General features: G+C 40.1%; 1 protein-coding gene across 4 annotated transcripts in view; it reads right to left on the reverse strand.

The window, feature by feature from the left end:
* KIF16B (kinesin family member 16B) overlaps positions 1-14,586 on the reverse strand; it is a 242,300-nt gene that overhangs the window by 72,952 nt on the left and 154,762 nt on the right. For 2 of the 4 annotated variants that reach the window (XM_075863096.1, XM_075863095.1), the window contains 4 exons: positions 12,216-12,374; positions 11,709-11,817; positions 8,365-8,415; positions 1,317-4,457 (listed from right to left, as the gene is read on the reverse strand). In XM_075863096.1, coding sequence (XP_075719211.1) covers positions 2,412-4,457; positions 8,365-8,415; positions 11,709-11,817; positions 12,216-12,374 — 2,365 coding nt within the window. In that variant the 3' untranslated portion in view covers positions 1,317-2,411. Of the gene's footprint in view, positions 1-1,316; positions 4,458-8,364; positions 8,416-11,708; positions 11,818-12,215; positions 12,375-14,586 lie in introns of those variants that run through there. The other 2 variants (XM_075863098.1, XM_075863097.1) reach the window with 1 other exon arrangement.

Raw genomic sequence — 14,586 nt, forward strand, 5'->3', positions numbered from 1 at the left:
CAGACGAACGTTGTATATGTCCGTGTGCTGAGTGTGAAAACAACGAACAGCACACGGACCTATGCAACTCAATGGGGCTATTCGGACATGCGTGATCTCTCACACAGCGTGTTTCCGTTGCGTGAAACTCACTGCATGTTCTATTTGCGTGCGTTTTTGTGGATCATGAACCCATTGAAGTCAATGGGTGTGTGAAAATCACAGACATCACATGGACGTCATCCGTGTGCTGTCTGTTATTCACGCACAAGTTGCTAAAGAGATGCAGATAAAATGTAAAAAAAAAAATGTGCACCAACACGGACATCAAAGACTGATTGCACACGAAACACACACTGATGGCACACGTAACTGTAACGCAGGAAAAACGCTGCTTCTTTTGCGGACGCAAAACGGACACGTTCGTGTGAATCTAGCCAAAGAGGTTTTTTTTTTTGAGAGGAGTTGTAATTTTTTTACCATCATTTTGCCATGCACATGTGTTTACTTTATATTAACTTTAATTATGGCTTAAATGCAGAATAATTTTTTTTATCTATGTCATTTAATAATTAGTTAAAATAATGTGTTCAATGTAATGTACGGGTCATTACGATAATGGGGATTTTTTTAAATAAAGTTTATGACAAATTGGCTTTTTTTTTGTAATTGTGTTTGCGCCACTACTTTTTAGTAAATTTACAAAAAAAAGTAACTGACAATTAAAAGCTATGTACAACTTTGAAATAGTTGTTTTTTTTTTTTCAAATAAAAATGTCTGTGTTTTGTGCAACTTTTTTATAAAAAATTACTTTTTGAGATGCAGCTGCTTTGTATCCTGTAAACAGTGTAGCTGTATCTAGAGCTGAAAGCTGTATCCGTCAGGACAGCGGGACTGACGGGTTCAGTGTCAGCGGGTCCTGCGTTTCTCTGACATGCAGGATCGAGCGGTCCCAGATCACATTTAAGTTCATAACTTAGATGTGGTCGATAAGCATTTAAAAAATGACTGGATTTATACTCCTATACCTATATGCAAGTTGCAATATGTGTAGGCGAACCTACCTTTTTAAGGTAAGCTTTCTAAAACAGCTGAAACCACATAGAAAATAATCACATATGCAAGGGGTATGTACAAATGCTGTGGAAAATATAACAAAATTCCCATTCCACAGAGACGTGTATCCAAGTGTAAATGGGAAAGGAAATAAAATAATAGCTTGTATGAACACATATATAGAAAAGGTTCATTTAATAAAGAATAATCAGTTTTCATACAGGGAAACATGTTACATAATGACGTAGGAAGATAATAAGAAACCTTATTTCATAAACCTTTGCTGTAGACTGATATTACGCTGGTAATTTTAGATGGAGCAGTATATGAACAAGAAATACAATAAACTACAGAAAACACGATTATATATCCCCAATCAATATTTTATTCATTACAATGTCAAATCTAAAAGCGTCAATGTACTGTGACAAAACAAAATCGCAAAGACATTATATTCAAAGATACACAGCATAAAGGGAATTGGATACACAATTTAGAGCAGTCGTTCTTAAATGGAGCATAGCGTTGTTGGTAGAAATAGCACTAGTGGCCCTTTCAGAAACAGAGAGACTTGTTCAAAGCTTGAACGTTTGCACTACTGGGTCATTCTGGGGACAGACCTGCAAAATGCTGCAATGCAAAAGAATGACCATTCCCCGTTCTAAATCAGGGCATCTGTATTCTTTCTTCTCACAAAAAGTGAGGGGTGCTTTGCCGATAAAATAAATTTATTAGTAGAGCTGTGAATGCGAAACCGTGCGTTGTATTAAACCCAAGTGAACTTGCAAAATACTATGCCACATCGATTTAAAAGAAGAAAAGTGAAATACATTCTTTACTTGAATAGTTTAATGGGCATTATTTATTTGTCCCCATTTCTACATACTGCTTTGTAGTCGATCTTTAAAAAATATATGGGTATTCGTCTATCTCTATATTTGGCACTATGGGCAATAGATAATGCTCAGGCTATGTGGATATATGGGATATAATTCACTACGTTATGGTGGAAAAATAATGTTTACTGCGTTATGCGTTTTTTGAAAATGATGCAAAGCATTTAATTTTTATTGTTACCCAATAAAAACACCTATTATTAGTACATATTGACATAAAAGAAAGGGAGGGCACAAGTTAGGAAACCCATTGCATGAGCCAGGAAAGAAAGAACATCACAAACTTTGATGGATTCAGCTTTAAATATATCAAATGCCAGTCGCTGGACAGTCGCTTTAAAGACTGAATTATAACATCTCCCATCACCTTCACCTATATAATGCCTCTTTTTACTATCAAAGCACAAAGTCCAAAGGTGAAAAAGTACCGAACCACAAAAAGATTTCAATTTGGTATATTTTCCAGTACTGGGTTATAGCTAAAATGTTAAAAATCTTATAAGAAACAGTGCATGTTTATAGGAGCTTAGTGTCAGTTTCCACACGTCTGTAGCTAAAGACAAATTTTCTGCTAGGTTTGACTGAGAAACAACTGAAAGCAATTCATTTTCATCCACCTCCTTGTCCCCATTCACGTCTTTGTTAGAAAAAACAATGGTGATTTTGGTTAAATCTTCCCGGTCTGTTAAAATAATGCACTTTACATCACTAAGAGAATGGAGCTTTATATGGTCAACGTGTGAAGATGAAGGACTCATGATACCAAAGTTTGCCTGGAAAACCCCATCATGTACAAGAGCAATAGATATATTACTGAGAGCCAGTGACCTATATGCACATTGCCCGTGTATATGTTCCACCCTGACGGATGTGTAAAGCAACAAGTGCATATCTCCTAATGCCGGTTTTGTGCCATTTGTATTTTCATGTAGAAGATAAGCCACATCAGCTAATGTACTCTTGAAGTTACAAGTCACTCTAAAACCATTAGAGCAGACAAGGTCAGAGAGATCACAATTCCAGTCAGTTGACAGCTCCATCAGATCCCTACTCAAGAGTGGATGACTGCAAGACTCGGCATAGTCTGAATCAGTCACTTGAATTTTTGTTAAGACTTGACATAGCCGCAGAGTACAGCTATTATCAAATGTAAATATAGTCACAGGGGAGTCCTGAAAGGGACCAAGGAGCTGTAGGCTTTGTCCTCCAAAATTAATGTGAAGTTCTTCCAAAGAATTGACCGGAAGAGTAAAAAGAAACCTAGATTCAGTGTCTGGAAATAATATAAAGCTAAGATATGTTGTGGAGATGAGTAAACAGGCAAGCCGAGGCTCTCGGTGACTCGTTGTGCCAACAGAAAGCCAGTAGACACCTTCACATTCATTCTTTTTAATGCGCAGGTCTGGCACAGTAGCGAGGAAGTGGTCAAGAATCTCATCTGCACGGCAATTTCTTAGTTCCAGAAGGTTATTTGGGAAATTCCAAAATGTCCGTGACAACAAAGTGACATGATCTGTCTCCACATCTTCAAATTTAGAAAGATGGTGGCCTCCATCAACATTGATCTCCTTTCTTAGAGAAAGCTCAAACAGCATTAGCTTTTCACCATCTGTACTCTTTGAGCTTGATGGACAAATGGTGTAGACTTTCACCTTGTTCTCGTAAGGATCCAGAACTTCAGATTGTTCTTGTCCCTGTTCTGATTTTATTAACTGAAAATAATTCACAAACTGCAAATCTTTTAGAAGTGAGAAACCTGGAAGATTCTGGGCATTATTTGCTTGCACACGACATAATCTCTTAGCTTGTGTAATAACATTTTGTATAGTTGGCAGCTGCCTCTCTTTATAAAGATAAGAAAACCTGCTAAAAAGATTTTGCAAACTGTATTTATAATGTGTTGTATCTTGGCACAAAGAGCTATCTCTGCCCACATCAGAGTCACGCTGGTAAGCAGGAGGCTGTTGGGGGATACCCTGGTGAGTTGGGCAGCAACACTTGTTCTCCTTTAAGTCATTTTCAGGAAGTATATTGGTCTCACAGAGATTACAGTAAAATATATCATTGCACTCGGGTTGCTCATTATCAAGCGTCTTCATCTCGGAGGAGGACATCTGCTGGAACAAAGTCCGGTCAGGTTCCATTTTAAAGAAATCGCGGTCACTAGACACACTTTCTAAATGTTTCCCTTTGGTCTTGGCAGGAATTTGCTGAGAAGAAGATAAGATATTTTGATGAGCGTATTTGCTGTTACAGAGATTTCTACTGAGAAGGTGACTTGGTTCACGTTCTGTGTCAGACAGAAAGTCAAAATATTCACTAATGGATGATCTATTTTTCCCTTTCTCATTCTCTTCCTTCAAATGTTTCTCTTGAGAGTCAGAACATTTTTGTGTGAAGAAAGAATATAAATTAGCAGACACAGGATTCAGATTGTGTCTATCATTGAACACCATTCTGTCTTGTCTCGTAGGCGGTGAGGCTACTGTTCCGATCTGGGAAATCGACATCTTTCTGCGATTTGCCTGAGGATATTGTACTTTCTGTTTAAAATGTTAAAGAAAGGAAGCAATGGAATATTTCCTTCATGAGCATATATTTAATTCCAGCGAATCGATCATTGAGTGATTAGTGTTGATTTAAGAATTACCCATCACTTTATTTATAAACAGTATTGTTTAAATACAAATAAATAGACAATTATATTCTCGTATCAACCCTTAAAAAATACAGAACGTTCCTCCATCCGGTCACCCCCCTCCAATCTACCAGAACTGCAGGATTAAAAAATAAAAACCCATAAATCCATCTTCATTCATCTCCATTGTGAAGTGAACGAATACAAAGTAGCAGCACTTTCTTTCAATGTAAGCGGCACCACCAGCTCTATACAGTGGCACGGTACCCAGCATTGTCAGCTGTATGCTATGGTCGGGGACCCTGCTTTGTAACAAATGACATGGCCAAAATGTAACCGAAAGATCTTAGAACTGAACACGGCACTGAATGACTGGTCAATACACAATACAAAGTCTTTCAGAAGGAATAAAAGAGCATATGGTTACTGCAACAGTGCACAGAAACGTGTCAGAAATGAATAAAAGTACAATTTAATGAACAGTGGGACAATAATAATCCATATCCTATAAATGCTACCTACAAAAATGGACCAGAAATTACCGCTGGTGCAGGCGGTTGCAACAGTTACAAATTTTATTGTTCTACATCATAGGAAGCTCAAGGCAGAGCCGAGTTTGTCACATGGTACAATTTTTGATGTAATCACTTGTTATCACAGTGCCCAAACGATTTAAAGAGGCTCTGTCACCACATTATAAGTGCCCTATCTCCTACATAAGGAGATCGGTGCTATAATGTAGGTGACAGCAGTTTTCACCACTTTATTAGCGATTTTAGATTTATGCTAATGAGTTGCTTAATGCCCAAGTGGGCGTGTTTTTACTTTAGACCAAGTGGGCGTTGTACAGAGGAGTGTATGACGCTGACCAATCAGCCTCATGCACTAATCTCCATTCATTCAGACAGCGCATAGGGATCCTGCTAGATCCTTATGTGCTGTCTTATACTAACACATTAACAATACTGAAGTGTTTAGACAGTGAATAGACATTCCACGGGATGTCTATTCACAATCTTGTTTTATTCATAATCAAGATTACAATAAAAATGAAACAAAACCATACTTTCCCCTAAAAGTGGTTTTATTTAGTAAAAGTGTAAAAAAAACAAAAATAACACACACACACACATATATGGTATCACCGCAATCGTAACGACTCAAACAATAGACGTGAACTGCGTAAAAAAAAAACGCAAAAAACAACGCCAAAATTCCTTTTTTTTCTCCCATTCCCCACATCTAAAATAAAATAAAAGTTAATCAATAAGTCCCATGTACCTCAAAATTCTACCAATGAAAACTACACCTTGCTCCGCTAAAAACAAGGCCACATATGGCGACCATGACGGAAAAATAGAAAAAAAAGTTACAGCTCTTAGACTGCGGTGATGCAAAAACAAGAATTATTTAAAAAAAAAGGGTTTTTATTTTGCAAACGTAGGAAAACGAAAAACCTTTACATATTTGGTATCCCCGTAATTGTGCCGAAACATAGAATAAAAGGTAACATGTTATTTATGCTGCATAGTGAACGGCGTAAATTTATAACGCGAAAATCAATGCTGGAATAGCTGTTTATTTTCAATTCTTTCCCTAAATAAAGTTAATAAAAGTTAATCAATATATTTTATGCACCCAAAAATGGTGCAATTGAAAAATACAACTTGTCCCACAAAAAACAAGCCCTCATACGGCTATGTTGACGGAATAAAAGAAAAGTTACAACTCTTAGGCCTCATGCACACGGCCGTGATTTCCGGGTCGGCCGGCAGCTGCGTGTCACCCACGACCCGCCCATAAACCGTGGGGCGTGCACATGGCCGCGTCCATTATTTTCTATGAGCCTGGACCGCAGAACATGGCCGTAATAAGACTTGTCTGTTCTTTCCGATGTCCGGGCTCCTGGGCCATGCACGGACCGCGGAAACCACAGTCGTGTGCATGGCCCCATAGGAATGAATGGGGCCGCAATTCTCCCGTGGATTTTCGGGGGAATTGCGGCCGCAAAAGCATGTTCGCGTGCATAGGGCCTTACTATGTGGTATCAGATTTCCTCTTCAGGACCAAACCCCTTTTGGGATTTAGGTTCACACAATTTTTTTAAATTTTTCCTAAACTTGGCATTTCAGAACTGATAATAAACGCAACAATGTGGGGTTTTGTTTATTCAGGTGAATTTGTAGTTTCTACAAGTACTATTTTTGGGCAGGTATATATTAATGTTTAATTTTGATTCATTTCATATTTGGGGGAAAAGCAAAAAAAAACAACAAAAAACCACGGTCGTGTGCATGGGCCCATAGAAATGAATGGGGCCGCAATTCTCCCGTGGATTTTCGGGGGAATTGCGGCCGCCAAAGCCCGTTCGTGTGCATGGGGCCTTAGAATGACAATGAAAAAACAAAAAAAAAATCCTTGGTCATGAACGTGCAAAAAGGCCTGGTCAATAAGGGGTTAAAGTGAATTTCCACATTTTATCAACTTGTAGTTTTAAATCAAAACTTCTATGCCGATTAATTTCTTCAAATATCTTTATAGCGATTGGCAATTTGTTTTTTCTGATACAGAGCACCAAAGCCCCTGCATAGACATAGATTTAAACTATAAAATAGAGGTATCATAGGAGATTTCTCCATACTGTATAATGTGTAACAGTATGCAGTAAGATACTAAGCTCCCTCTAGTGGCGGCTGAAGGTAGTCAGAATGTTATTTTACAGGGGATTTGGAGAACACTATCAGAAAAACAAAGCTCTGACTGTAGAAATTAATCTACACAGACTTTTAAACGTACACAGAAAAAAAATATGTACTCAAGCGTGGATATTCACTTTTAGGTTCCCACAAACGGCTAAACCATTGTTATAATCCCACGAAAATGCAAGTCCGGCTCAATCAGATGTGCATATTAACTCTCATGGATGGAGAGGACACGTTTGCCATAACTTCCAGCACTTTTCTCAGGAGTGAACACAACTGAATCAGCCAAGAAAATCTAACAGACTGGGAGTCATGGTAAACATTAGATTGTCACCATTTTCTCACACTTGTGACCACCGGTGGTAGCCATAGTCATTAGAAATTTGTGTCAGATACAGTCAATTTCGTGTTAAGGGCCAACAAAACATTAAAGGGGTTGTATGAGATTAGGAAATTAGGTCTGTTATTTTTATGTATTTATTTTTAATTCCAGGAATAGCTATCCTCTACTGAACCGAGCTGCAATACAAGACACAGCGCGCTATCACAGTGGGATGGATCTGTCAAAAAGATCTAACTTCTGTTGCCACCTTTGCGTGGATGACTAAAGCCACCACTATAAATTTGTTTTAGCAGATGCAGTAGTCATTGACAAAGTGGTTTCTTACTGTTTTCCTATTGTGGCCTGGATACATTTACTTGTTGAATGACCTTACAAAAATCTAAATTTTCTTTTAATATACCAACAAGTTCCTATCCTAATGTAAAAGCTTCCCCAAAGTTCCTATAGAAAAATGAATATTTGAATTCATGTATGAGATGGAACTTTACAAACCCATAAATATGGACATATAGAACTCTACAATGATCTTTTTTTAAATACAAAACCACAGTTTTTGCGGCGTTGATTTTTCCACTTACATTGAATATACAGTAAGTAGCAAGGGAACGGAATCCCAGACGTCAAACAGTTGTTCTCAAACAAACACCGTTACAAATAAAGGATGGCAAAATACCAATCAATTAATGTAATACCACCAATTATTAGGGCATGCAAATCAATTGAAGATAAACAAGTAAGTTGGCACGTACCTCATACTTTATTTTTCTTTGATTAACGCCATTCAGAAAATTGTCATTCCCCTAAGTGCAATAAATATAAATGAGAATAAAGCCATAGAAATGTAAGACCAGAGATATAGGCCAAGAAATGAAGACTGCACTATATAGGAGTCCTATATTATTCTATATCACCTACATGTACAGGTAATGAACCACAAACCAAGAGGGTTCTAAAGGAATTCCATTCTGAAACTTCCATTTTTTTTCTTAACGGGAAGCTCCATCTAAAATATTAGCTAAAGTATCTAGTTCTAAGAACGTCCATTATTCCCAAACCAGAGTGTGATGTCTTTATATAGTGTGTCTGTCATCCAACTGAAAAAGATATTGAGGAGGAGCAATGTGAGGAGAGCCTCATCAGCACTGTTGAGAATACTCCCAGCTGATTGGCTGAGAGCAGATGACTGACAGTAAGCGGCTATCAATGCTCCTTCCAAATGTCCTTTTCAGCAAGAAGCCAAGCACAGTATACAGCCGCCATACTAGGAATCTGCAAGATGTAAAGTGGAAAGCGGTTAATACGTTATAAATGTCTTATAATTGTCCTTGTTTAAAGTTCTTCTGTTCTAATTATTAAATGAGGGAATTTCATCTGTAAAATAAAATTCTTATCAGGATTACTCTATTTACGTAGACAAAAAGTGTTAAAAATTGTATCCTCACATAACATTTATTATAAAACAAGCAAAAACAGATTATGTTAGGAATCTCAAAAGGTAAAATGTAACAGAATTTAAGAGCAATTAAGACCAGAAAATAAACCTATTAACATAAATCTCGCTCCAGCTCCTGCGAGCCTATAGGCAACGTCACGAGTAGATTTCCAAGGTTAAAGAGCTCTTGACAGTGTTTTATTGCTAACTTCTACTCACACGGACTGTTACGAAAGAGAATAGTAAATGCGGTTTACACCATGGCACCCTGGGTGCCACCTTGTTGCATGCAGTGGAAAGCTTTTGTTGTTATTGTGCATGAGAAGAATATTTAATTACAGGCATGCAATAATTTCTGGGAGAAAAAATGCCTGACTTTAGTGAAGGGTTACACAATAGGTTTTTACACATAGCAATGGAAATCTTAAAAATATGTTATTAATAGCAGAAAAATAGCACTTAAAGGGGTTGTGCCAAGATATCTACATGGCAGGTAATACATTTCTGATCTCTGGGGATCCTTCGCTGGGACCCCCCACGACCACTAGAACAGTTCCGACTCACTGCACAACCAGTGTAGGAAGAACTTTAAATAGTGCACCGGTCAAGCACGCGCACTGGTGCTCCATTCAAAGTCTATAAGACTGATGGAAACAGCAGAGTTCAGAGCTCAACCTTTTCCGTCAGTCCCATAGACAAGGAATGGAGTGGCAGCGGAGGTTGCAGTGAGGCAGAAAGGGGGGCTCGTAACCCCCATTCCAATGATTAATGGTGGTCTAAATTAGGCTCATACATGTTCACGGAAGCCCACTTCCTGCAGGCAATGTGAAGGAAACAGCCAATTGAGTATAGAGAATTGGGTCATACTGTAGAGCTCATTGACTTTAAGCTTGGCACAGTCACAGTATATGTATAGTATGTTTGGTACAGAACACAATGTGAAGGCACTTCTATATTGAGAAACAGCAGCAACATGACAGTCCACACGCACACCCTAAGAGCTTAGCATGACAAATCCTCCACTTATGATTTAAATTTAGAAAGCAGAAGGAAGGTGGCAGTAATTCTTAAAGGGGTTTTATGCGTAAAACTTATAAATGTACGACACAGCAATAAGAAGCGCCGTTCCGCCATTATCAGTGCCAGTCTCATGACCACGGTAGCTCTATCGTTTCATTGGTGGCGACCACCTGTCCTCCACGTCATGCCCCCCAGTGGTGGGAGCATCATAGCAGCATATGACCAAAGCACTGATGTGCCTATGAACAGCGCACTTGCTAAAATAAAAATGCTGTCTTTTTTTCTGAACCTCCCTACTCACTACCATAAAAAAAAAAAAAAAAAGGAGAGAGGGGAGTGGGGTGAGGGGTTAGTGTTTCATGGATGAAGAGAAGGAGAGGAAAAGGTTTGGGTGTGACAGAATGAAGAACACATTTTTATGATCATGTGACTGGCGAGAAAATCGTCAGAATAGCGTTTATGACCGCCAGACGTTACATTTAACTGAGCCTAAACTAATTTTTAGCCGGAAAACCCCTTTAAACAATTCACTGAAATACTGATGAACATATAAAGGGGTTATCTAGAAACATCTACAATCTTGCCCATGGAATGTGTCTGGTATTGCAGCTCAGCCCTATTGGATTTAAAGGGGATGTGCTGCAATACAAAACACAAACCACGCACAACAGCAGACTCTTTTTCTAATAATGTCCCACCCCCTTAATTTATATAGAGGCACTGCAAATAAAGCAAGTGGAATGGAGAACTATTTCAATAAAGATATTTAGACTTTTATGCATGTCAAGCATTATGTAGCAGGTGCAATAGGCCCCGTGAAATTTTTTACCTATTGCATCTTACAGATTCTATAAGTTAATGATTATATCCATGATTCTGGACTTTAATATGATACCGAGCTTCAGCCATTATACTCTACTCACGCAGACATTTAATATCATGACGAGTTACATACATCCTTGGCAGTAAAAGGATTAAAGGTGGTCTGTCTCGACAAGTTTTTCTTTAAGGCTATGTTCACACGGGGTATTTTGCCGAGTTTTTTGACGCGGAAACCGCATCGCAAAACTCGGCAAAAACGGCCCGAGAACGCCTCCCATTGATTTCAATGGGAGGCGTCGGCGTCTTTTTCCCGCGAGCAGTAAAACTGCCTCGCGGGAAAAAGAAGCGACATGCCCTATCTTCGGGCGCTTCCGCCTCTGACCTCCCATTGACTTCAATGGGAGGCAGGAGAAAGGGTATTTCTCGCTGTTTTATGCCCACGGTGCTCAATGGCCGCGGGCGAAAAACGTGCAGGGAGAGGAATATCTGCCTCAAAGTTCCAAACGGAATTTTGAGGCAGATATTCCTCCCCCAAAATACTCCGTGTGAACATAGCCTAAAGGGGTTGCCAGGATCAGGAAAACAGAAACATGGGCTATATCCGATATTGCAGCCGCTTCTCATTCAAGTGATTGCCATAACAGGCACGAGAACGGGGCTGTTTTTTTTTTTAAATATTTTTTTTTTCCTAATCTTAAACAGCCCCTTTAAAGTTTTGATAGATAAAAACATTTAAACCAAACTGGAAAGTAGGGTTTGTGTTTCCCAAATTATTTTGTACATTACATGTGGGCAATGCATTGATTTCATAATACCTACCTTTCCAGATTCAGAAGAGTAGGATATACTCAGGCTGCTGATGTCGTCGCTAGGCAAATTAATATTATGAAGCCGTCTCTGCACTTCTTCTTCAATATAGGCATGTATTCTGGGTAACCATAAATACGTTAATCAGACAGTCTTGAAAGTAAATTCCACTTCTATTGCTAGAAAGGCAAAACAAGCTTTCTTCTATACTTAAGACTAGCAATTTAAAGTGTTTAAAAAAAAACAACAAAAAAAAAAAACAAACGTAATCAAAAAGGGATATTTGTCAACAATATCCACCTTCGGCACCAGGCAATTTCGATAGAATCACATAAATACGTTAAAAGCTGGCAACATTAAAATTTTTACTACAATAATATTTTATCTTAGTGTGCAACCTGGAATAACAATACGCTTTCCTAAAACGATAAAAGCCTTCAGGCACAATATGTGGTTATTATAGCTGTGCCTATGTTTTACCATGCTTACTTAGAAAAGGATTTAACTATGATTATATACCTGTCATCAGTCAATTGAAGCAAATGTGACTGAGATTTCACTGGGCTTGCTGGAGAGTTGGCATGGGACGACTTTTCTTCTAGGGCTCCTGACAGATTTTTTGAAAGTGGATCAGTCACTTGTATCTTCTGCTTCAGCTGTTGGATTTCCTGAGATAATCTGCATAAGATCCATAGACCATAATGGAAGAAAAAAAAAAAAAAAAAAAGGATTGCTTAAAAAGTTAAAGTAAAAGCAACAAATCAAAGATATTTTTAAATTCAACACAAACAGTATGAAAGGACTTCTTGTAACCAATCATGGCAGAACATAAACTGTTGGAGCGCTGAGGAGCTCCGCTTCGCAGGTACATTACATAGGACATTAGGCTAATTCATAAATTAACGAATATATTGTTATTAATGGAAACGCTCCCACTCCAAAGTAGCTGCACAAAACAAGCCTGCAAATGTAATGCAGTATGTACACGGTCATAAAACACTATGCCCCAGATTAACGAAGCCTGGCATTTCTTACATAGCAGATTGACGCCCACTGGAGTAACATGCAACAAATTTATTAAGAGGCGCATGCCTCTTAAATAATTTGTTGCACATTGGGCTGTCTCAGGTCTCCATGTTCACCCTGAACATGCTCCACATGCCCAATCACAACCCTCCTCATCATGCCCCTTGTATCATGATCCTCTCGCTACTAAAATCCCCTGGCATCTCTTATTATGCAGAGGTCAGACTAAATGCTTTGCACTACTAGTAACGCGGTCTATTCCCCGGCCAAATTGGTCACATAATGTGATGACGTGAGGTGGTTCTTATGAAGGGGAACTAGTCGCTAGCCTACTATTAAAGGAGGGGAAGACCCATCTCCTGTGCTATCCAGACAGCTCAGCATCAGTGGTATAGGTACTCTGGAGACCAGTGTAAGGCCGGACGCTCAGAAGCATCCACTCCATGACATGACTGGGTTCAGATTCAAAGGGCCCACCCCTGTAGAGGACTGCAACTCCACCTGGGACACCGACTCCGTGAAAGAAGATCAGCAGACGAAGGATGAGGAAGAAACCAAGAAGGACGACAGGGAGGAGGTGGAGAAGGTTGACAAGGAATTGGGTGGCAAGGAGGAGAGCCACACAGATGAGTCTGATGTTAAAGTGACAACAGGCAACAGAGCGGACATTGCAAGCCGGTAAAATCTATACCAGTTATGAGCTGGCCTGAATTTTTGCTATAATTTATGCCAATTTTTAACATAAATGATAGTAAATTTGTCGGGCAGTGGTTGACTCAGTCGCCTTAAGCTAAACGCCACTTTCCAGAAAAGTGGCGTAAAAGTGATAACATTTGCAGATTACTGCAACGGTTTATAGCAAAAGGCACAGATAAGTAATTAACCCCTTCACGACTGCCATACGGCTATATACGTTCCAACTGCCGATGCCCCATGCAGTTGCCACATGTATAAACGTTGACAGCCTTGAACGGGGTTTAATGAGCGCAGTGCTGCTTCAGTGACCGCAGTGCTGCACTCTCAGGTCTGCCAGGGCTTTAAGAGCCCCAGACTACACCTCCCACTGTAGATAGCGCAAATCCCCATGCAGATAGTGCTACCTAAACTCCCTCAAGGAGCGGAATCTCTGGCTAGCTCTCTGGCCGGGGATTCCCCTCCTAGAGGGAGCCCCCGACGTCTCTCCATCCACGCTGTAAATAGTGCCCCGCCTCTTTAGATAGAAACCCCCCATGTAGACCGCGCCACCTGAAGTTCCACTAGGAGCAGAATCCCCATTGCCAGATCACTCTGTGTCATGGATTCTGCTACTGGAGAAGACCCTGGCGTCACTTACCATATATGGACAGTGACGTCAGCGGCTCTCTCTAGGAGGGGAATCCCCGATGTCAGATCGCTCTGTGCCGGGGATTCCGCTACTGGAGAAGCCCCTGGCGTCACTATCAGTATACGAACAGCGACGTAAGCCCAGGCCAGAGTGCTGCCGACGCTGAGGCATGGGATTCCGCTTTTAGAGTTAGCCCCTAACATCACCTGCAGGAGGGGTGGCGCTACCTGCAGGAGGGGTGGCGCTAACAGCAGGAGGGGTAGCGCTACCTGCAGGAGGGGCGGCGCTAACTGCAGGAGGGGCGGTGCTACCTGCAGGAGGGGCGGCGCTATCTTCAGGGGGTGTAGCACTATTTACATGGGCACTGTGGTATTATATGGGCACGACCTACAGGGGACACTGGCGCTATTTACATGGGCACTGTGTGTGGCACTATGTGGGCACTATCTATGCGGGCACTGGCACTATCTACAGTGGGCAATGTGGTACTATCTACAGTGGTATTGCATTACTATCTACATGGGCACTGAGGTGTTTTCA

This window comes from Rhinoderma darwinii, chromosome 4 (assembly GCF_050947455.1).
Source record: "Rhinoderma darwinii isolate aRhiDar2 chromosome 4, aRhiDar2.hap1, whole genome shotgun sequence".
Lineage (NCBI taxonomy): Eukaryota > Metazoa > Chordata > Amphibia > Anura > Rhinodermatidae > Rhinoderma > Rhinoderma darwinii.